This window comes from Pistacia vera, unplaced genomic scaffold (assembly GCF_008641045.1).
Source record: "Pistacia vera cultivar Batoury unplaced genomic scaffold, PisVer_v2 Contig666, whole genome shotgun sequence".
In the NCBI taxonomy this organism is placed as follows: domain Eukaryota; kingdom Viridiplantae; phylum Streptophyta; class Magnoliopsida; order Sapindales; family Anacardiaceae; genus Pistacia; species Pistacia vera.
The window spans coordinates 216,155-240,916 of record NW_022196519.1 but is presented as its reverse complement, the minus strand read 5'-3'; the positions used below and the strand labels follow the sequence as shown (position 1 = coordinate 240,916).

At 34.2% G+C, this 24,762-nt stretch overlaps 2 protein-coding genes across 5 annotated transcripts; both read right to left on the bottom strand.

Annotated features, from left to right (window-relative positions):
• Positions 1-405: 405 nt before the first annotated feature.
• Positions 406-2,312, bottom strand: LOC116112713 (receptor kinase-like protein Xa21). Its single transcript, XM_031398825.1, has 3 exons — positions 818-2,312; positions 446-690; positions 406-414 (listed from the first exon to the last, which is right to left on the bottom strand). Exons 1-3 carry the CDS (start codon positions 2,310-2,312, stop codon positions 406-408), a joined length of 1,749 nt encoding a protein of 582 aa, XP_031254685.1.
• On the bottom strand, positions 2,197-24,130 carry LOC116112728 (LRR receptor-like serine/threonine-protein kinase GSO1). Of its 4 annotated transcripts, none has more exons than XM_031398840.1 (5): positions 23,493-24,130; positions 23,033-23,395; positions 21,378-21,449; positions 20,047-20,265; positions 2,197-2,592 (listed from the first exon to the last, which is right to left on the bottom strand). In XM_031398840.1, exons 1-5 carry the CDS (start codon positions 24,043-24,045, stop codon positions 2,549-2,551), a joined length of 1,251 nt encoding a protein of 416 aa, XP_031254700.1. In that variant the 5' UTR covers positions 24,046-24,130; the 3' UTR covers positions 2,197-2,548. The 4 variants fall into 4 exon arrangements, with proteins under 4 accessions (XP_031254700.1, XP_031254699.1, XP_031254701.1 ...); XM_031398839.1 differs by lacking the exon at positions 2,197-2,592 and adding an exon at positions 2,926-3,427; XM_031398841.1 differs by lacking the exon at positions 2,197-2,592 and having other exon boundaries at positions 19,775-20,265; positions 23,493-23,564; positions 23,781-24,130.
• Positions 24,131-24,762: the final 632 nt, after the last annotated feature.

The following is a 24,762-nucleotide window of genomic DNA, read 5'->3' as shown; positions in this document are numbered from 1 at the left end:
ACAAAGAGTCAATTCTACAATAATTGATTGGCTCTAGGGCATCTACTCTAACACTATCAAATTCAAAAACTCAATACAAGCACTTGTTGTCATGACAGGCTTAGAAAAAGTTAAAGGTTGCTTCATCTTTACACATAGCTTCTCTGAAACTCAGGTCGTTCAATTCATGGGCAGTTGGCAGCAAGCTCATTCAATTCTCTCTGCAAATCAAAAGAGCCAGTGGTTAAATAACATAACATAAGTGAAAAAAGGTTCAAGGGTATGGCTGATCACCTGGACAAACTTTATTATCAATGAAAATATGAGGCTATTAATGTAAATTTAAAACCCTTCTGCCTCTTCTTGTTTCGATTTTTGCAAATTCGACTCTAATTTTGATGAGTCTTGTTGCTACTTCTTTTATGGTCATCCTTTCTGCATGTGATTCTCTTGTACACTCCATAGCCAATCTCAAGATAGACGACACACATTCGTCCTTGCTTGAGAAATGTTCATCATCCCTTCTTAGTAAATTTGTGTCTAGGACTTGCATCACTGTGTGACATAATGATTCACCAACCCAACTCCTTAAGCTCATTTCTTCAGTAAATATTTCATCTGTTGGCTTCTTCCTTGTAAATATTTCCATTAGCATGATACCATAGCTGTACACATCTCCTTTTTTGGACACTTTTCCTTCTCTTCCATGTTCTGATAGTGATCACATGCACTTTCATTATTAGACATATAAATCATTAATTTTTTTTTCTTCTAGTAAGAAAAAAAAAAGTAATAAAGAAGTTTTAATGAAAAAAAAAATTAAATTACAAACAATTACCTGGCGCCATATAACGAATGGTGGCAAGGGTCTGTGTTTGTGTCATAGAGTCTTCTTCACCTAAGAGCTTTGCAATGCCAAAATCACTCAAATGTGCAACCATATTTTCGTCTAGCAAGACGTTATTGGGCTTTAAGTCACAATGAATGATGGGATTTGAATAACCAAAATGGAGATATTCCAAAGCTGATGCAACATCGATCATTATGGTTAACCTATGGGATATGTCCAAAACATTGTTGTCAAAATACAAGCATTTTTCCAGGCTCCCATTGGGCATGTACTCTAGTATGAAAGATTTAAAATCATCATTTGAACAACTGCTAATGATTTTGACAAGATTTCGATGACGAATACGACTCATTACTTCACATTCAGCTTCAAAACTTGTAAATGCTCCTTCAAGATGCAAGTGGAATACCTTTACTGCAAGCTCCATCCCATCATCTAATCTTCCTTTGTAAACTGAACCATAACTTCCTCTACCAAGCAGGTTATTCTCACTAAATCCTTCTGTTGCTCTCACTAGTTTGTGTTGAGAAATTCTCCTCCATGTTTCATGTGACAACATATCAGTATTGGTAGATGGCTTTGTGGGCTTTTTTAGGCATTTAATCAACACAAATGTAAGAAGCAGGGCAACTAACGTGAACATAATGCTTAGTGTCAAAACAATCGGTAGGAGAGCCTTTTTAGTCCTTGATTTTCGATGAGTGCTTTTTCTACATGGTGAAACTTGTAGTTGGGAAGAACCACACAAAGCAAGATTATCCATAAATGATTCAGCCGAGAAGTTTCTAAAAGACCCTCCGGTAGGAATTTCACCACTCAATCGGTTGAAAGATAAGTTTACATATTTGAGGTACAAGAGTTTTTCTAAAGATTTAGGAATAACTCCAAAGAGGTTGTTATTAGACAAATCCAAAAACACCAAGCTTATCAAGTCACCAAAAGATTTAGGAATTTGGCCTTGTAATCTATTAGATCCTAAAGAGAGATTTTGTAGATTTTTTAGGTTTCCGATAATGATTGGAATATTGCCAAGCAAAAAATTATTTGACAAATCTATATCTACCACAGCTTTTAGATTTTGAATTTCTAATGGGAGAGATCCATGTAGAAAATTTGACGACAAATTAAAGTGCAAGATGTCGTTAAGTTGCCATAAAGTTGAGGGTATGATAGAAGTTAGCCCGTTGAAGGCTAACGATAGAGTTCTTAGGGTATTGAGATTACCCAAGCATGCAGGTATGGATCCATAAATCTTGTTACCATCTAGTTGCAAGTCAACTAATTTGTTCAAATGACAAAGATGATCCAGGATGGATCCTTCTAATTTATTATTTCCAAGGTTCAAACCTTGGAGTTTCTGTAGTCCACCAAGTGTAACTGGGATAGACCCAATCAATTCATTGTTTTGTAACCTTATATCTATCAAGTTGTTTAAGTTTTTGATTTCTTTGGGAATGCTGCCACTAATATTGCAATCACTCATGTAAACATTTTCCAAAGAAATAGAGAGATTCCCTATGGAATTCGAAAGGATGCCATTCAACAGATTTCTTTCTACTGCAAGAGTTTTTAAATTCTTGCAATTTGTCAAAGAGGAAAGAAAGCTCAAATTTGGTGTAGAAGATGTCAAGAAATTATCCGCTAGGTTAAGCCACTCAAGATTTCTTAAATTGCCAATTGTAATAGGAATGAAACCTGAGAATGTGTTGGTTGAAATATCTAGATCGGAGAGCTTGGATAAGTTGGTGATAGAGTTGGGAAATGTCCCACTAAAATCATTTAAACCCAAGTAAAGAAACTCTATTAGATCCTAAAGAGAGATTTTGTAGATTTTTTAGGTTTCCGATAATGATTGGAATATTGCCAAGCAAAAAATTATTTGACAAATCTATATCTACCACAGCTTTTAGATTTTGAATTTCTAATGGGAGAGATCCATGTAGAAAATTTGACGACAAATTAAAGTGCAAGATGTCGTTAAGTTGCCATAAAGTTGAGGGTATGATAGAAGTTAGCCCGTTGAAGGCTAACGATAGAGTTCTTAGGGTATTGAGATTACCCAAGCATGCAGGTATGGATCCATAAATCTTGTTACCATCTAGTTGCAAGTCAACTAATTTGTTCAAATGACAAAGATGATCCGGGATGGATCCTTCTAATTTATTATTTCCAAGGTTCAAACCTTGGAGTTTCTGTAGTCCACCAAGTGTAACTGGGATAGACCCAATCAATTCATTGTTTTGTAACCTTATATCTATCAAGTTGTTTAAGTTTTTGATTTCTTTGGGAATGCTGCCACTAATATTGCAATCACTCATGTAAACATTTTCCAAAGAAATAGAGAGATTCCCTATGGAATTCGAAAGGATGCCATTCAACAGATTTCTTTCTACTGCAAGAGTTTTTAAATTCTTGCAATTTGTCAAAGAGGAAAGAAAGCTCAAATTTGGTGTAGAAGATGTCAAGAAATTATCCGCTAGGTTAAGCCACTCAAGATTTCTTAAATTGCCAATTGTAATAGGAATGAAACCTGAGAATGTGTTGGTTGAAATATCTAGATCGGAGAGCTTGGATAAGTTGGTGATAGAGTTGGGAAATGTCCCNTATAATGCAAGTAAAGCAATTCCAAATTGGGAAGATTATCAAAAATGGTTTCAAGGAGTTCGCCAGATAATCTATTATAACTGAAACAAAAGTGTTTCAGTCGTTTTAAGTGAGCCAACTCCTTAGGGAGAGAGCCATAAAAGCTGTTGTTCTTGATGTCCACCGTTGCAAGGAAAGATAGATTTCCTAGTTGAGGAGGAAGGGTGCCTGTGAGACCCAAGTTAGAAATATTCAAAGCTGTGACTCTATGGTGACAGCCCGCACAAGTGATGCCAGTCCAACTACAAATAGAGGTAGTTGTGGACCAATTGTTGGCTAATATATTGATAGGATCATGGCTTATACGAGATTTTAGAGCAAGAAGAGCTTGTTGTCTGTGGAAATGTCGGTTACTTCCGCATTAACAAAGGAAAGTGTTGAAAAAGGAACTAAGAAAGCTCGGACAAAGCAAAGGGAAAGGTTTCTCTCCATGAGATTAGAATGTTGCGTGGTTTTAGTGTGGGCTTGGTGACATGTACAATTACACAAGACTGATGCTTATAAATAAACAACGAGATGATTAGTGCTTGATGGAGTTTTAGACGTTAGTGGTATGAAGATGGGACTATAATAATTTTTAATTGTATGGATGAATAAAAATTTTCTAACTTTCAGCCAAGACTATGATGTTTGTAACCATGTGATTTAAATATATTAATGTGGATACTGATGGAATGTCCACTAATCCAAAAGTGGGGAGACAGAGTTTTCAAGCTGCAGTAGTCATAAGCATGATCGAATAAGATCTTTCTAAAAACTTTTAACTTAAATTCAACTGCATATTGCAGTTGTTTTTCTTTGACAAAAACATATGCATACACAAGGCAAATTGAAATGGTTCCTAGAAACTCCCTACTTCTATGTAACGTGTGGTTCAATCAATGGACTGTGAAAGAGAGATGCCCAGAATTTAGCTTTAGAAGTTATGGATTATCTCATTTTTAGTTTCTATCTCATAAGAAAGAGAGAAAGGAGTTTGAGAGTTGAGTCGACAAACACCTGATATTTTATTATTCATCCACAGAACAAATTAAGCCCACCAAGAAGATTTTTCTTTTACTAAATAAAGTAGAATTTTCTTGATTGTTAATTCTCCACTTTGAGTCAATGACTTCACAGGGAAAAGTAGTTTTTAATGTTAGAAAAATATGGTAGATCATGGCCATGACTGCTGCTTTGAAAATCTTCAACGTGTAGTGTCTCCTCACTTTTGGTTTAGTGGGCAGCATAGTGAAGTAAATTCAATTAGGCGACCAGTATTTTTCCACAAATGCAGAATGAAGTTCTATATTTCCCACTTCCAAGACGTTTGGCCCCACTTGCCAAAAAAAAAAAAGAAAAAAAAAAAAAAGCATCTAAACCAAAATTCCACCGAGTAATGCACTCTGACAAGAATATATAATAATGACCTTGCTAAGCTGGTGGGTTTATAAAGTTCACCCTTCCAAGACGTTTTGCAAAATATATCAAGCCTTTGAACCTTCCAAAACGTTTTGCAGCATCTAAACCAATTTTCAACAAGGATATATAATATATAATAACCTTGCTAATTTGGTGGGTTTATAAAGTTCTCCCTTCCAAGACGTTTTGCAACATAAATCAAGCCTCTTAACACGTTTTGCAAAAGAAGTCGAGCATCTTAACCAAAATTCAACAAAGATATAAAATAACCTTGCTAAGCTGGTGGGTTTATAACAGATCAAACCAATGACATCAACATGACGTCATAAAAATTTAAAATTCTAATAAATTTCCAAAATAATTCCATCCAAATCCAAAATCCAAATAACAATATAATATAAATAAAATAAATTGAAAATCCAAATCTAAAGATGAAATTGTCAAAATCGAAAATCCAAATTCAGTCGGACCTATGACATCAGCATGACCTTGTTCTTTGACCCGACGGTTAGACTAGCGATTTAGCACTATTCTGTCGATTCAACCCCAGGTCAATCAGGTCCAACTGCTACAACTGAGTTTAGGATATACCCAGACTGGATAAGGGTTTGATTCGTTCAACCAATCTGGTCCGGGTTTTAAAATAATGCTACTAAGTTGAGCATATCTAAGACTTATAAACTGACTCTTTTAACTGTTATTTACTTTCCGATAATGTGGTGTGACAAGGAGGATGCGAGATTCATAAAGCGAGGAGTTTAAAATATATCACCTTTAATTCTAACTGCTCTTTCACATGTAATTTTTTTGCTAGCTCACAGGTAGTATCACATGTAATACTTGGAACTGACTTAGTCAATGGATTGAAAATTACATAAATGGTTTCATAATCTTTTTTCAAACAAGCAAAGAAAATAAAATATGAAGAAAGAAATTAATGAATCTACTTTGAGAGAGAGTGAACCTTTTTGAATTTTAGAAGATGGTGCTGGTCACCCTATTTTTCAGTATGTAATTAGAGATCATTAATCTTTTTTAAATAAAATAATAATACATGGTTAGAGATCAATTATTCCAAATGTATTTAACTGCTGGTCATTATGTTTGCATTTTGCTTAATTAACGAAATTACTTCTGAATATAAGAAAATGCAAAAGAACAATAGCCAAAACAGAGAAAAACAGAGCTAAACAAGAGTAAGATATAAAGAACAAAGCTATTATCAATGAAGTGAAAAAGAAAATTAACTGAAATTTCATAGCTTTCTATCTCTTGCCGTTCCCATATTTGCAAGAAACTTGACAAAAGGGCAATCTTGATACGATAAACAAAAGAAAAGGATTGGTGTCCTTGTTCCTGAAGGGCATTGTGCCCCAAGAGGGGAGCCTTGATGCTGCCATCTCTGAGTCTCTGCTTAATTTCTTTATAATTGGCATGACAAATATTAAAAAAGAAAGAAGGAATTGTGTATGACAGAGAGTTCTCATATGGTATGTTGAAGTGGTTTTGGACTCCCTAAATAATATAAGTGAAAATGGGACTTTGGAAGTAGATGGATCATTTTCATATAGTTTGAGGATAAGTTGGAGAAATGAATCTAAAAGTTAGTTTCTAGCTAATTCATAGTCTTATAATATTTTTCTTTGTATTGATAGAATATTAATAATAACAACAATGGGATACATAACACTAATCCATAAACTTATAAGTTATAACATTGAAAAATAGGCTTCTAAAAATAGAGATCGTAACAAGGACCATCCCACATTCATAACATATTACAAATTTAATTTTAAAAGTTGGTATCACAACAATGAAAAATTCTAAGTTATCTACAAACCCCAAATACGTTGTCTTTATTACACTTTAACGTCGATAAAATTTAAGCATCAAACTCCAGCTTCATGGTATCCAACAAATGAAGGGAAACTAAAGCTTCTTCAGGATTAATGACTGTTGCAGCTAAAAGAGCAGTAGAGTGAGCTTGTTATGCAGCCTTCTTGGTAAGAGATCTTGTTTGCATTGAATGAAATCTAGTAGCCTAGAAAGGACCGATATTAAGCTCAATATGAAATGGAACTTCAAGAATAGTAACAATGCTATCAACTGATACAGGTGTGTCTGACCGGAAGAAATTAAACTTGAAGGATCTGAAAAAGAATCACTAGAACCAAAAAGAGGCAGTCATTGGGTGTTGAGAACTATGCTCTGAAACAGAAGAAGAGACTACAGAGGAATGCTGACTTGAAGCATGGCTACTAACTGGAGAGTTATGTTTATGAAATATACTGTCGCCAAGGAACATACACTTGGAAGTATGGAAACCAAATTTGTGATGACTATAAGGCGTAAGACAGGGATAACATTCACACCAAACACTTTCAGAGTTATATATGAAGGTTTCTGCTGAAAAAGTACTTCATAAGGAGAAAAATGGTTTAGGGTAGATGTTAGAAATTTGTTAATAAGAACTACAGACGTTTGAAAAGAATGCCACTAGTAGGATAATGACATAGAAGCCCAAGCCAAAAGTGTTAATCCAATTTCGATAAGATGTCTGTGTTTCTTGTTAGCTTTTTCATTTCGTTGAGGGGTATAAGGGCAGAAAAATCTATACAGAATACCATGTTGCTTAAAGTGAAGAATCAGCCTTGAAATTCTCCTCCATTATCAGATTGAAACTACTTAAGGGGAACTTGAAACTATTTCTCAACCATAATATTAAATTAAGAAAAAGCATTTTTGGTTCTAAGGGGATAAATCCAAGTACAGTAGCTAAAGGCAACTGAAAAATGGACATAATATCTATAGCCTTCTATAGATGTAACTGGTTAGGGTCCCTACACATCTGAATATATAAGCTCTAAAGGAGTTGGATAAGTGGCTACAGAAGTAGGAAAAGGCTGTTGAAAGTAATTACTAAATTTACAAGCAGAGCAAAAAAAAGGGAACATAAAGAACCATTTTACCAGAAACATAATGAAGCAATTTATTCAATACTACAACGTGAGGATGGCCTAAACATTAATGCCACAAATCAATCTTTTTATTATTTTTTACAAAGAGATTACATTCACCAGAAGCAAATGAAGTAGCAACAGGTAACATAATTTGTGTGGAAAGAATTTATGAATCAACATTGTACACTAAGTGTGTTATAGGATTTTGAGATGTAAATGAACAACAGTTAAGAAGTGGTGTAGAAGAAATCACAGCCTTTGAAGTCTGAAGCCCTGATGAAGCAAAACAGTAAGGTCCCTCTCTAAGCTGTCCCTAAAGTAGAAAGATTTTGGTTCTCTAGTCCTTAATAATGCAAGAAGTAGCAAAGAATTTAATAATAATGGTATTATCCTGAAGTAATCTTGATTAGCACATTGCAAAGATCTAGCTTCTAAGAATTAGCACAAAGCAAAGTAAGTATAACCAATATGTAATATAGACAATAAAACACCATTACCTAAAGCCAGCTTTTCAGAACATTGAAACTCACTATGGACTGAGAGATTACTGAGTTGAGAAGTAATGTGATATGATATGCCACTATCGAGATACCAAGAAGCATCATTTTATGTGGTAGGTGATGCAATATAGGTTATGCGCTTGTGCTGAATTCTATAAAGGAGCTGAAGTATTTGACTACAAAGATGGTGTTAAAGCAACTGCTATCGAAGCTCGAGTGAATTGAGACTGTTGCATTGGTGATTGTTGTGCAAATCGCTGCTGTGGAACTGAGACTGCTGAAATTGTTGTTGAGAAGGTCCTCAAAAGCTGATGTTGAAGTTTTGATAGTAATGCATAACAACATGACCAGATTTGCCATAAAGCTGACAAATTGGTTTACCTCTGCCATTACCAGAACAACCACGACCTTGACTATTTCTTGGTGGAATTTGTGAGGTATGGAATGATGGTGACGAAGGTAAGGATTGTGAAGAAGAAAAAAAAAAGAACGAATTGCCAGGACTATATGTAGAATTAGAAGGAGAGAATTTAGTGGCAGCGTAAAGAGCAGAACAGTTTGAAAGATCATAGAAAACAGATTGATCCTTGGCTAATAGAAAAGCTTGAAGTTCGAACAAAGCTTCTTCTAAGGTCAAGGAGTCACATCGTGAGGCTAGAGAAGTTAAATTGACAACCACAACATCAAACGCAGGCCTTAATCCGCCTAAAATATACAAGATCAATTCAAAGTCACTAATTTTAGTCCCTGAAGCAGACAAATTATCAACAACATCCTTCATTTTGTTAACAACATAATGAACAGACTGAGAACCTTTTGTTGAGGTTTGTAAAAAACGACGCAGATCCATTATTTGAGATTTTGCCTATGTGAGAATCAGTTTTTCTAGAGTACTCCAAATTTCATGTGCAGTTTGGCATTTCACAACATGACGCACCATAGTTTCGGAGATTGAAGAGATAAGCCAATTTACCAGAAGTTGATCTAATCGACACCATGCAGTGGATGCTAGATTCAACAAAGTTACAAGTGTAGAAGAGTTACCAGACGTAATGAACTCTGTCAGTGGACATTTAGAAGCAGTCAGAAAATGCTCCAGATCAAAGGCTCTGACAGTAAAAAGAACGTATAATTCTTTTGACCAAATTTTATGGTAATTGTAGGTAAAGTCGATGGAGTTAGGGATGAAACAGAGTTAAAACCAGGAGTTGTCATTGTGGAAGTATTATCGGAGTGTTTGACAGGACTCTCAAGATTTTCCAAGAAAACATTTGTGTTTGGCAACCAAGAATCACCAGGAAAAGTAGATACCATAAAGAATTTGTTAAAGCTGAGAGAGAATTGAGCAAACTGATTTTTCTTAACTAAAAATCAATCACCGATCACATTGTAGAAGCTGTTTATATAGCATAAGCTAAACTTGACAGCTGTAAAACTAACTCATAACCACCTGGCTGCTGACTTGGTATACCAACACTCACACGTGTGTTTTGGACTCTTTAACAAACTATAAGCTCAACAACTACTAGTGTTACAGAGGTTTAGTCAATAATCATCATGTCGACACCGGCATATATTGTTAGATAAATTATAATATCCTTTTGCTAAGAAAATGAAAAATCAATAATAAAGTATATATACAAGGAACAAAAACATTGAATATGAAATAACTAATTACCGGGAGCCATATATCCAATGGTAGTAAGAGTTTGTGTTTGCGTCCTAGAGTTTTCTTTACCTAACAGCTTTGAAATACCAAAATCAGTCAATTGGACAACCATATTTTTATCTAGTAGGACATTGTTAGGCTTTAAATCACGATGAACGATTGACATTGAATAACTAAAATAAAGATATCCTAAAGTTAAAGTTATTTTAAGTGGGATGTCCAATTAGGTTATCTAGTGTCTATTTAGAAATATGAAGATATATACTCTTAAAAAAAGAGGAAAGAGAACATATTAACACGTTCCAATATATTATCAATATTTAGTGTTATTTGTTTTTTTAGTAATATTGTATCAATAACACTACGGACACCGAAATATTAGTACTGAATTTCTGTACCGGCCTACGTGTAACGTGCCTTTCCATTTTTTTACAATTTTTTTCTAGTGAACGGCCGTCTATCAAATTTGGACGGCCGTTCACTCACATGGACGCCCGTCCATATTATATGGACGGACGTCCATATTCGAGGGACGGGCGTCCCTATTAAAATAAAATTAAAAAATTTGTAAAACTTTAGGGACGGCCGTCCATAAATTATGAACGGCCATCCTTTACGTTTGGACGGAATGGACGCCCGTCCATACTTTAAAAAAAAAAAAAATGTTTGGACGGGCGTCCATTCCCGTCCATTATTTTGGTTTCTACAGATTAAAGAAAAATTTTGGACGATGCCTTCTCTGATTCCAGCCGCAACTCAACCCTTCTCAACCTCCATGCTGCTTCCTTCTTCTGTGATGCCCAAGCACGATGCCCTTCTTCCAACTCTCTGCAGCAGTCTACCAGCTCAGAAACCAAACATGCTCTGAAATCTCCACCCTTGAATTACCTCCATGTCCTATATCCTATATTGATGGAATGATCATGCAAGATTTTTTTTCTTTTTAGAGTTAGAAATTGAGTAGCACAATCTCGTCTTCTACTCATCGAAACGAAACAATGAAGAAGACGAGATTGAGATTTGGCAGAAGAATTATATTGGGTTGTTTGGGTGATACCATGTATTGTGAGAGAGGTGTAAATTTGATAAAAATTTCCATTGTAAAAAACTAAATAAATGTATCAAATTTATACATTTATTTAGTTGGTGGAGACGTTGAAAGCCGATGAAGTTGAAAGCCGAGACCATCGAGAGAGCGAACGAGATTGCCTTCGCCAAAGAGATGAGAGTAACCTTCATCGAAAGAGATGGTGGAGACGTTGAAAGCCGATGAAGTTGTAAAGATAAAACTACTAAAGAAGCAACACAAATACACAGGAAGGAGAGACCACTTTGATGATGACCAATCCATTTTTTTTATTTTTTATTTTGGATTTAATTTATATATAATATTATCCCATGCAAATGCTTAGAAATTTCTTAGAGGAGAGAGCTTTAACGTGACTAGTGTCTGATCCTCTATTGGATATTGATAATTTGTTCAGATATTCATTTGAGTTTTTTGTTTATGACCCTCAGAATTCACCGAAAGATGAACCTGGTGTGCTCAAAGAGGTTCAGAATGTGCATGCAATGATAAACACGGAAGTAGCTGCTGGAACAGATCCAAAAAATGTGTTTGTATATGGATTTAGTCAAGGAGGTCTCTCTCTCTCTCTTTCTTCCAGACGTTCACAGAGACACACATAAATAAGACATTACTGGTTTTGCTATTTTTTGTGCAACTTGATCATGGCGCTGAAGAATCCGTGCTATTTCAGCCATGGAGATTTCAGAGCATGTTTGGTATCTGAGCTGGTAGACTGCTGCAGAGAGTTGGAAGATGGGCATCGTGCTTGGGCAGCACAGAAGAAGGAAGCAGCATGGAGGTTGAGAAGGGTTGAGTTGCAGCTGGAATCAGAGAAGGCATCGTCTAAAGTTTTTCTTTAATTTGTAGAAACCAAAATAATGGACGGGCGTCCATTCCGTCCAAACATTTTTTTTTTTTTTTTTAAAAGTACCTAATGGACGCTCGCTCCAAACGTAAGGGACGGCCGTCCATAATTTATGGACGGCCGTCTCCAAAATTTTACAAATTTTTTAATTTTATTTTAATAGGGACGGGCGTCCATATTATATGAATGCCCGTCCTTCGAATATGGACGCCCGTCCATATAATATGGACGGGCGTCCATGTGAGTGAACGGCCGTCCAAATTTGATGGACGGCCGTTCACTAGAAAAAAATTGTAAAAAAATAGAAAGACGCGTTACACGTAGGCCGGTATAGAAATTCGGTGTTAATATTTCGGTGTCCGTAATGTTATTGATATTGTATATAGTATAGCGCCCAAATTTATCAAATAGTAAGTTAATTAAATATTTTGATGTTATTATTGTATGGACCTTTGATGTTATTATTATATGGGTCAAAAATCGTATTGGGCTTGACGAGGTCCAATAATGAAATAAACATGTTACGACTTAGTGCGAAATTGGGCCTATGCTTAAATCCTCCTTGTGAACTGACCACTCTATAAGTTAGGTTATCCTACAAGTTAATCTAAATCAGGTTCTAGCCCATTAGCCCACAACAATCTCAAAATAAGAATAAGAATCCTATTTACTTTCTACTTCAGTCAAGATCCAGAATCTTACTTGAACTGGCAACCCTAATCCAATAAAGGCAAGCCTTTAGGCTTCCTTCCTAACTAAAACTCATCTACCAAGTAAGACTCAAAGTTCCACTAGGATTTCATCCTCTTTGGTTCACTCTATAAAGAGGGGTCAAGCCTCTCATTATGTATTTAGAGATCACCCACAGCTTTTACTCCTAAATTTATGCTCTCAAGAATCACCATTTTCCCGATCATAAAGCTTATTTCCGACTAACTTTACTATCTTCATCATTAAATGTGCCAGGTGATGCACTATAGGTTATGCTTGTGCTGAATTCTATAGAGGAGTTGAAGTATTTGACTACAAAGATGGTGGTAAAGCAACTGCTGCCGAAGCTCGAGTAAAATGAGACTGTTGCATTGGTGATTGTTGTGCAAATTACTGTTGTGGATGTGAAGATTGTTGTGTCGATGAGAACTAAGACTATTGACATTGTTGTTGAGAAGGTCCTTAAAAGTTGATGTTGAACTTGTGATAGCAGTGCATAACAACATGACAAGATTTGCCACAGAGCTGACAAATCGGTTTACCTCTGCCATTACGAGAATGACCACGACCTTGACCATTTCTTTGTGGAATTTGTGAGATGTGGAATGATGGTGCCGGCGGTAAGGGTTGTGAAGAAAAAGCAGAAAAAAACTTGCTCGGATTATATGTAGAATTAGAAGGAGAGAATTTAGTGGCAGTGTAAAGAGCAGAACTGTTTGAAAGGTCAGAAAAAATGGATTGATGTCGGCTAATTGACTTTCAAAAGATAGAAGTTTGAACAAAGCTTCTTTTAAGCTCAATGAGTCACATCGTGAGACTAGAGAAGTTAAATTGACAACCACAATATCAAACTCAGGCCCTAATCCGCCTAAGATATACAAGATCAATTCAAAGTCACTAATTTCAGTCCCTGAAGCACACAAATTATCAGTAGCATCCTTCATTTCGTTAACAAAATCATGAACAGACTGAGAACCTTCTGTTGAGATTTGTAAAAAATGTCGCAGATGCATTATTTGAGATTTTGCCTGTGTGAGAAGCCATTTCTCATTTCATGTGCAGTTTGGCATTTCACAACATGACGTAGCATAGTTTCAGAGATTGAAGAGATAAGCCAATTTACCAGAAGTTGATTTGATCAACACCATGCAGTAAATGCTGGATTCAACAAAGTTACATGAATGTATATTTGTCTCAATTAAAATAAATATTAAAGATATATTAACCATAAGTCTAATTACTCTTTTTATTTATACATGATGAAGTTCCATTAATTTAGCTTTATTTATTTTTTAACATTAACTGGGTTGCAAGCGGATTGAGGTCTATATCGATGTCGATTTATATCATATGATTTTGATTTAGTACTTTAATTTAATCCAAAAGCCATCTCAAATTCATTAATATCTACCTCTACCTGTTCCAATTTATGGTTGAATAACCACAAACTAAATTACCATGTCATGTGTGTGGATCCCAATGATTTCTAATCCATTGACTACCTATTTATGTCCTATCTACATCTACCAGCTTAATTTCTCAAGCAAGAAATAACAAGGCACATGGACTAGAACACTAATAAGGCCAAGCTTATTCATAACACAAAGAAGTTTTATGTCATCAACAGTTGATTTTGCTAGATGATCTCCAAACTTTTATGTCATCTATTGTGATAGCTTGGAACTTTTTTGACATTTTCTCCAGATAAAAACAGAAGGTCTATGAATGCATTGTTGTACGAAATGAAGTTATATTGTCTTATGTGATTGGTCAACTATTATCTTGAAACAGCCATGCACGAGAGAGCTCAAAAAGTGCAAGCTATTAATATTCCCTTTTTGTTGCATAATGTACTTATTATTTTGTGGGACAACTTCACATATATTTGTATATTTTCATGCTTCCTAATTGTAATAAGTAGGGATTGTATCCTCAATAATTTGGGACACAATTTACCTATTTGATATTCTCAATATCTTATACACTATGTTGGCTTTATTTTTCAGCTCAATTAATGATATTTTTTTCACATATACTCTTAGGTTTGCCAGCTTAAATCATAACACATGGATTTTTTTTTTTTTGTAAGAAAAACGAAACAGTCTTAAGTTATGCGAATTGTGCATTGTTGGAAAACCTGCCTTTTGAAAATAATATTTTGATGTAAAAAGACCTAGGCTCTAATACCACTTGTCAAGATTGAACTTTACTATCTCATCGGCTGAGAAACCAAATGGTTTTCAACGAAGAGAGTCGATCAAAGTGTTTTATGCATTGAATATTAGGTTGAGTTTCTCAAAACGGATTGAATATTTAATACATTTTATATAACTCATCCAGTAAAACGGATTGAGTATAAACTTGACAAAAGTAGCTGTGATCCATGAAGCTACAGGGCCAGAGACAACTATGTTGAAGCCTTTATCACAAAGAGAAATCTTGATACAAAAAGAAAAACATTAATAATTCAACATAATTGGCATTGTCTAGTGACCTAGTTGTTACAAGTAGTCCCAAATTACATTAAAAAAAAAAAAAGATTGGTGGCCTAGTTCGTATTTAAGCACTAACCACAGATGGGCATTGGGCTCCAAGACGTGGGCCTTGATGTTGTCATCTCTCAGTTTGTGCTTTTTTTTTTTTTATATATATATATAACTCTGGCATGAAAATATTAAAGAAGATAAATAAATAGGAATTTTGTATGATGGAGACTTCTCATATGGTATGTTGAAGTGGTTTTGGACTTAATCAAATGTATTCCCCTAAATAATATAAGTGAAAATGGAACCTTGGATGTAGATGGATCATTTTCATATATTTTTGAGGATAAATTAGAGAAATGCATCTAAAAGCTAATTTCCAACTGATTTATCTACAAATCATATGTAAAAGCTGATTTATAGTCTTACTGTCAAGGGTCGTTAAATTATAAAATCATGGGAACATTTCTCTTTGTATTGATAGAATAATAACAATAGTAATAACAACAATAGAGTTGTACATAATATCAATATGTAAACTTATAATGTTGAACAATAAACTTCTAAAAATAAATGTCATAATAAAGAACATGCCACGTTAATAACACTGTAAATGATCCAATACAATAAATGCATGGGCTTAAAGGACCTTTTCAAACTTGAAAACCTTGGGCCAATCATGGTGGGCTTTAATGATGCTGCACATGTCACATTGAAACTGATAGACTGTACCATTGCACATTAATAACCACAAAACTAAAAGAAACATGGGGAGGTACAAATCATGATCCTGAAATTTGTGATTGCCGTTAGTAAGAGATTTGATAGAAAATTTGTCTTTCAACAAGTCTTATTTTTTCATGGTGAGAAACCTTACATAGGTGTTAAAATCAAAATGAACGAACAATAGCAATTGTACTATAAAGGGATTGATATTGTAAATGGTGAGTCATTTTTATTGGCAAAAATAAAAAAGAAAGTTTAATAAAAGAAAATCAATTCATCTTTATTAGAAATGGGAAACTTTTCAAACCCCTTATACTTTGTCCTTAGTACATTAAGGTCTATCAAATTCAAAAACTCAATACAAGCGCTTCTTGTCATCACAGGCTTAGAAAAAAGTTAAAAGGTTGCTTCATCTTTACACATAGCTTCTTTGAAACTCAGGTCATTCAATTCATGGGCAGTTGGCAACAAGCTCATTCATTTCTCTCTGCAAATCAAAAGAGCCAGTAGTTAAATAACATAACATAAGTGAAAAAAAAAAGTTCAAGGGTATGGCTCATCAACTGGACAAACTTTATTATCAATGAAAATAGAAGGGTATCAACATAAATTCAAAACCTTCTGCCTCTTCTTGTTCCGATTTTTTCAAATTCAACTCTAATTTTGATGAGTCTTGTTGCGACTTCTTTTATGCTCACCCTTTCTGCAGGTGATTCTCTTGTACACTCCATAGCCAAACTCAAGATAGATGACACACATTCCTCCTTTCTTGAGAAATGTTCATCATCCCTTCTCAGTAAATTTGTGTCTAGGACTTGCATCACTGTGTTGCATAATGATTTACCAACCCAACTCCTTAAGTTCATTTCTTCAGTAAATATTTCATCTGTTGGCTTCTTCCTTGTAAATATTTCCATTAGCATGATACCATAGCTGTAAACATCTCCTTTTCTAGACACTTTTCCTTCTCTTCCATGTTCTGACAGTGATCACATGCACTTTCATTATTAGACATATAAATCATTAATTTTTTTCTTCTAGTAAGAAAAAAAAAAAAAAAAAACAGTAATAAAAAAGTTGTAATGAAAAAAAAATTAAATTACAAACGATCACCTGGCGCCATATAACCAATGGTGGCAAGGGTTTGTGTTTGTGTCATACAGTCTTCTTCACCTAAGAGCTTTGCAATGCCAAAATCACTCAAATGTGCAACCATATTTTCATCTAACAAGACGTTACTGGGCTTTAAGTCACAATGAATGATAGGATTTGAATAACCAAAATGGAGATATTCCAAAGCTGATGCTACATCGATCATTATGGTCAACCTATGGGATATGTCCAAAACGTTGTTGTCAGAATACAAGCATTTTTCCAAGCTCCCATTGGGCATGTACTCTAGTATCAAAGACTTAAAATCATCATTTGTACAACTGCTGATGATTTTGACAAGATTTCGATGACGAACACGACTCAGTACTTCACATTCAGCTTCAAAACTCGTAAATGCTCCTTTAAGATGCAAATGGAATACCTTTATTGCAAGCTCCATCCCATCTTCTAATCTTCCTTTGTAAACTGAACCATAACTTCCTCTACCAAGTAGGTTATTCTCACTAAATCCATCTGTTGCTCTCACTAGTTCTTGTTGAGAAATTCTCCTCCATGTTTCTTGTGGCAAAATATCAGCATTGGTAGATGGCTTTGTGGGCTTTTTTAGGCATTTGACCAACACAAATGTAAGAATCAGGGTAACTAATGTGAACATAATGCCTAGTGTGAAAACAATCGGTAGGAGAGCCTTTTTAGTCCTTGATTTTCGATGAGTGCTTTTTCTGCATGGTGAAACTTGTAGTCGGGGAGAACCACACAAAGCAAGATTACCGATAAATGATTCAGCCGAGAAGTTTCCAAAAGACCCTCCGGTAGGAATTTCACCACTCAATCGGTTGAAAGATAAGTTTAGATATTTGAGGTACACGATTTTTTCTAAAGACTTAGGAATAACTCCAAAGAGGTTGTTATTAGACAAATCCAAAAACACCAAGCTTGTCAAGTGACCAAAAGAGTCAGGAATTTGGCCTTGTAATCTATTAGATCCTAAAGAGAGATTTTGTAGATTTTTTAGGTTTCCGATAATGATTGGAATATTGCCGAACAAAAAATTCTTTGACAAATCTATATCTACCACAACTTTCAGATTTTGAATTTCTAATGGGAGAGATCCATTTAGAAAATTTGATGACAAATTAAAGTGCAAGATGTCATTAAGTTGCCATAAAGTTGAGGGTATGATAGAAGTTAACCTATTGAAGGCTAACGATAGAGTTCTTAGGGTATTGAGATTACCCAAGCATGCAGGTATGGATCCATAAATCTTGTTACCATATAGTTGCAAGTCAACTAATTGATTCAAATGACAAAGATGATCCGGGATGGATCCTTCTAATTTATTATTTCCAAGGTTCAAACCTTGGAGTTTCTGTAGCCCACCAAGTGTAGCTGGGATAGACCCAATCAATTCATTGTTTTGTAACCGTATATCTATCAAGTTGTTTAAGTTTTTGATTTCTTTGGGAATGCTGCCACTAATATTGCAATCATTCATGTCAACCATTTCCAAAGAAATAGAGAGATTCCCTATGGAACTCAAAAGGATGCCATTGAGCGGATTTCCTTTTACCTCTAGATGTTTTAAATTCTTGCAATTTGTCAAAGAGGAAAGAAAGCTCAAATTTACTGAAGATGTCAAGAAATTATCCGCTAGGTTAAGCCACTCAAGATTTCTTATATTGCCAATTGTAATAGGAATGAAACCTGAGAATGAGTTGGCTGCAATATCTAGATTGGAGAGCTTGGATAAGTTGGTGATAAAGTTGGGAAATGTCCCACTAAAATCATTTAAACCCAAGTAAAGTGACTCGAGATTTGGAAGTTCAATGTTTGATGGAAGAATCATTCCTCTGAGTTCATTTTCGGCAACTCCAAGTGTTATCATCGTTGAGATATTGAAGACAGATGTTGGGAGCAAACCAACTAAGTTGTTAATACTAAGGCCCAAATCCTGTAGATTATGAAGATTACCAATTTCACTTGGTATCTCACCTGAAATTAAATAGGATAGAGCTCATCATTTGTTGGATTAGATTACAACAAGGAGAAGATTCACTAATAATAGGACTTCTACACTTCATTCATTTAATCTATTTTCTAGCGTTGCAATTTCTTTATTATAATGTTTAAGCACATTAGTTGTTGGAATCAAATGTTTTCTGTTATGTTCGTATTAATATCTTTATTATAGTGGTAAACTATATTTGACAATTAATTAAATATATATTGTAACTAGTATGCATATATATTTATTTTACAGTTAATTAAATTTTTTATAAAAAGATTGCATGTGTCATACCTTGGAGTTTATTTTCTGAAAGATATAATTGCTCAAGCCGAGTCAAGTTTCCGATTTCTTTTGGTATGGCTCCTGTGAATTAATTCAGTTACTACCTCATTTCATTTAACAGAAGAAGATTAAATACAGAGAGAGAGAGAGAGAGAGTAATCACAATTATGAATTAATAATTATTTTTAAACATTATCCATGTCAGTAAATAAAAGTTCAATTTTAAAAAATGTGCACTTTCATAATTTTCACACATATATCATATATGTGCCTTGAGAAAAATGTAACAGCTAGGCTAGGCAGTTACGGCTTAAAATGTACCAGTGAGCTGATTATTACGAAAATATAATATCTCCAGTCGTGTACAATTGCCTAACTCTCTTGGAATTTCTCCTACAAAATCAACATATAAATATATATAAGCAACGGTATTATTAATAAAATAAAAAAAAAAAAACGCAAATCAGCATATAGATATATATAAGTAATGGTATTATTAACNCTCATGTAAACATTTTCCAAAGAAATAGAGAGATTCCCTATGGAATTCGAAAGGATGCCATTCAACAGATTTCTTTCTACTGCGAGAGTTTTTAAATTCTTGCAATTTGTCAAAGAGGAAAGAAAGCTCAAATTTGGTGTAGAAGATGTCAAGAAATTATCCGCTAGGTTAAGCCACTCAAGATTTCTTAAATTGCCAATTGTAATAGGAATGAAACCTGAGAATGTGTTGGTTGAAATATCTAGATCGGAGAGCTTGGATAAGTTGGTGATAGAGTTGGGAAATGTCCACTAAAATCATTTAAACCCAAGTAAAGAAACTCGAGATTTGGAAGCTCAATGTTTGATGGAAGAATCATTCCTCTGAGTTTATTTCCAGCAACTCCAAGTTGTGCCATTGTTGAGATATTGAAGACAGTTGTTGGGACCAAACCAACTAAGTTGTTAAGACTAAGGTCCAAACTTTGTAGATTATGAAGATTACCAATTTCACATGGTATCTCACCTGAAATTAAATATGAGAGAGCTCATCATTTGTTGGATTAGATTACAACAAAGAGAAGATTCACTAATAATAGGACTTTTACCCTTCATTCATTTAATCTATTTTCTAGTGTTGCAGTTTCTTTATTATAATATTTAAGCACATTAGTTGTTGGGATCAAATGTTTTTAGTTATGTTCGTGTTAATATCTTTATTATAGTGGTAAACTATATTTGACAATTAATTAAATATATATTGTAACCGATATGTGTATATATTTAATTTACAGTTAATTAAATACATATTGTAACCAGTATGCGTATATGCTAACACATATTATACCTCGGAGATTATTGTTGAGAAGGTGCAAAACGCTAAGTTGAATCAAGTTTGGAGATTATTGTGGTACTCTAGATTTTTTTCTTTAATGTGAATATATAGTGTGATATGTTTACTAGCGCTTGTAATCAGTTATCATTATTTATAAATAGATAAAATTTTAATCAAACTTTCTTGCATGGAAAATTATGACAAATTGTTTTTAAACATTATCCATGTCAGTAAATAAAGGTTCAATTTTTAAAAATATGCACTTTCATAATTTTCACACATATATATGCCTTCAAAAAAGTGTAGCAGCTAGGCTAGGCAGTTACGGTTTAAAATGTACTAGTGAGCTGATTATTCGATAAAGTTAATAATTCCAGTTGTGTACAGTTGCCCAAATCTCCTAGAATTTCTACTACAAAGTCAACATATACATATATATAAGCAACGGTATTGTTAACAAAATTAAAAAAAAAAAAAAAAAACTCTATAAATCAATTAATAGTTGAGAAGTCATAATGGTCAAAGAATTATATATTTGAGATTGAGAAAAAAATTTATGCATGCCAATAACTTCTGCATATATAACTTGGAGTCTACTGTATCCAATATGCATGTCCTTAAGCTATATTGTAATGGTAAACTGCATTTGACAATTAATGTTTTCTATTACGTTCGTATTAATATCTTTACTATAATGGTAAACTATATTTGACAATTAATTAAATATATATTGTATCCAGTATGTATATATATTTATTTTACAATTAATTAAATTTTTTATAAAAAGATTGCATGTGTCATACCTTGGAGTTTATTGTGCATAAGATCTAATTGCTCAAGACGAGTCAAGTTTCCGATTTCTTTTGGTATGGCTCCTGTGAATTAATTCAGTTACAACCTCATTTCATTTAACAGAAGAAGATTAAATACACACAAAGAGAGAGAGAGAGAGAGAGAGAGAATAATCACAATTAAGAAAAATTATTTTTAAACATTATCCATGTCAATAAATAAAAGTTCAATTTTTAAAAATGTAAATTGTTTTTAAACATTATCCATGTTAATAAATAAAAGTTCAATTTTTAAAAATGTGCACTTTCATAATTTTCACACATATATGTGCCTTGAGAAAAATGTAGCAGCTAGGCTGGGCAATTACGGTTTAAAATGTATAAGTGAGCTGATTATTATGAAAATTTAAAAACTCCAGTCGTGTACAATTGCTCAACTCTCCTGGAATTTCTCCAACAAAATCAACATGTACATCTATATAAGCAATAGTATTATTAGCAAACTTTATTAAAAAAAAAAAAAAAAAAAAAAAAAAAACTCTATAAATCAATTAATATTTGAGAAGTCATAGTGTCCAAAAAATTATATATTTTAGATTGAGAAAAAAATTTATGCAGGCCAATAACTTTTGCATATAAACCTTAGAGTCTACTGTGTCAATTTTCCAATTTCTTTTGGTAATTGTGCGACAATAATAAGGATTGTAAGCTTCTGCATTTTGATAAAGTGGAGGGTATTTCGCTTCTGAACATATTTCTATCCAAAAAAAGCGTTTCGAAACTAGGAAGATAATCAAAAGCAGTTTCAGGGAGTCCACGGATAATCCATTATTACCCACGTCAATAAAAAATAACGAAGGCATGTTGAAAAAGATGGAAGGGAAGGAACCAAAGAGTTGGTTATGATATAAACTAAGTAACTGCAGTGAAGATATGTTGAAGATGGAGGAGGGGATGGAACCTGAAAGCTGTTTATAATCAAGATAAAGTTGTAACAAAGACAAGTTGCTAAGGGACTGAGGGATAGTCCTTGAGAATTTGATTTCATTCAAACCCAAAAATTGAAGTTTGGTTAAGGAGGCCAGCCATAATGGGATCTGTAAATTGAAGTTATTGTAACTGAAATCAAGGCATTTAAGACGACGTAATTGAGCTAACTCATCAGGGAGAGAGCCATAAAAGCTGTTTTTCTGGAAGCCTAGAATTGTAAGGAAAGAAAGATTTCCCACTTGAGGAGGAATGGGGTCTGTAAGATTAAAGAAAGAAATATCAAGAAATGTGACTCTATGGTGATAGACACCACAATGGATGCCAATCCAATTGCAAACAGAGGAAGTCCAATTACATAATTGTAAGTTGAATAAAGTTTCCAATATCTTTTGGTATGGATCCTGCAAAAGAATCGAAGAATAAAATATATCATATAGTTCATTTCTCTTGCGGATTGACGGAGGCATTGTATGATGATGTCAATAAATGATTAGATGACACTCTTAAATACTAAAAAAAAAAAAAAAAGAAAAATTAGTCAACCTTTTTTGTGAAATTAAAGTTGTATAGCAATTGAGCTATCTAGAAAATTTCTTAAAACGAAAATTTGTAAAAATTAGTATAAACAAGATTGCTTTCGTCTATACACACACACACACACACATATATATATATACCTTGGAGTTTATTATTGTCAAGATACATCCGCTTAAGCTGGGTCAAGTTTCCGATTTCTTTTGGAATGACTCCTGTGAAATAATTGAAACTCAGGAATAAGACTTGTAATTTTTTGCATTTTGATAAAGTGGATGGTAATTTGCCATGGAGCATATTATCATGCAAGTGAAGCGATTCCAAATTGGAAAGATTATCAAAACTGCTTTCAGGGAGTCCATCGGTTAGGCTATTATTTGATAAGTCCATGAAAATTAAAGAAGAAAGGTTGAAGATGAGTGAAGGAATAGCTCCCATTAAGGAATTATTTTTGAGTGACAATGTCTCCAGTTCTGCAAGATTGCCTAGCTCTTTTGGAATTCCTCCTACAAAATCAACACAAATAAGCAATATATTGTTTAGAAAATTTCTCTAAAGAACATTTGTAAAAACAGCTAAAAACGAGGTTCATATATATCACACCTTGGAGTTTATTATTGCCAAGATACATCCACTTAAGCTGGGTCAAGTTTCCGATTTCTTTTGGAATGACTCCTGTGAAATAATTGAAACTCAGGGATAAGACCTGCAATTTTTTGCATTTTGATAAAGTGGATGGTAATTTGCCAGATAATCTATTATAATTGAAACGAAGGTGTTTCAATCGTCGTAAGTGAGCCAACTCCTCAGGGAGAGAGCCATAAAAGCTGTTGTTCCAGATGGCCAGTGTTGCAAGGAAAGATAGATTTCCTAGTTGAGGAGGAAGGGTACCTGTGAGACCCATGTTAGAAATATTCAAAGCTGTGACTCTATGGTGACGACCCGCACAAGTGATGCCAGTCCAACTACAAACAGAGGTAGTTGTGGACCAATTGTTGGCCAATATATTGCTAGGATCATCGCTTATACTAGCTTTCAGAGCAAGAAGAGCTTGTTTGTCTGTGGAAATGTTGGTTACTTCCGCATTAACAAAGGAAAGTGTTGAAAAAGGAACTAAGAAAACTAAGACAAAGCAAAGGGAAAGGTTTCTCTCCATGAGATTAGAATGTTGCGTGGTTTTAGTGTGGGCTTGGTGACATGTACAATTACACAAGACTGATACTTATAAATAAACAGCGAGATGATTATTTCCAAAACCCAACTTCAATGTGTCCACACCTCTCTTGATATAATAACCTTGCTAAGCTGGTGGGTTTATAAAGTTCTCCCTTCCAAGACGTTTTGCAAAAGAAGTCAAGCCTTTGAACCTTCCAAGACGTTTTGTAAAAGATAACCTTGCTGAGTTGGTGGGTTTATAAAGTTCTCCCTTCCAAGACGTTTTGCAAAAGAAGTCAAGCATCTAAACCAAAATTCAACAAGGATATATCATAATAACCATGCTAAGCTGGCGGGTTTATAAAGTTCTTCCTTTCAAGACGTTTTGCAAAATAAATCAAGTGTCTAAACCTTCCAATGCGTTTTGAAAAAGATAACATTGCTAAGCTGGTGGGTTTATAAAGTTCTCCCTTTTAAGACGTTTTGCAAAATAAATCAAGTGGCTGAACCTTCCAAGACGTTATGCAAAAGAAGTCAAGCATCTAAACCATAATTCAACAAGGATATATAGTAATAACCATGCTAAGCTGGTGGGTTTATAAAGTTCTCCCTTTCAAGACGTTTGCAAAATAAATCAAGTGTCTAAACCTTCCAATACGTTTTGAAAAAGATAACATTGCTAAGCTGGTGGGTTTAAAAAGTTCTCCCTTTCAAGACG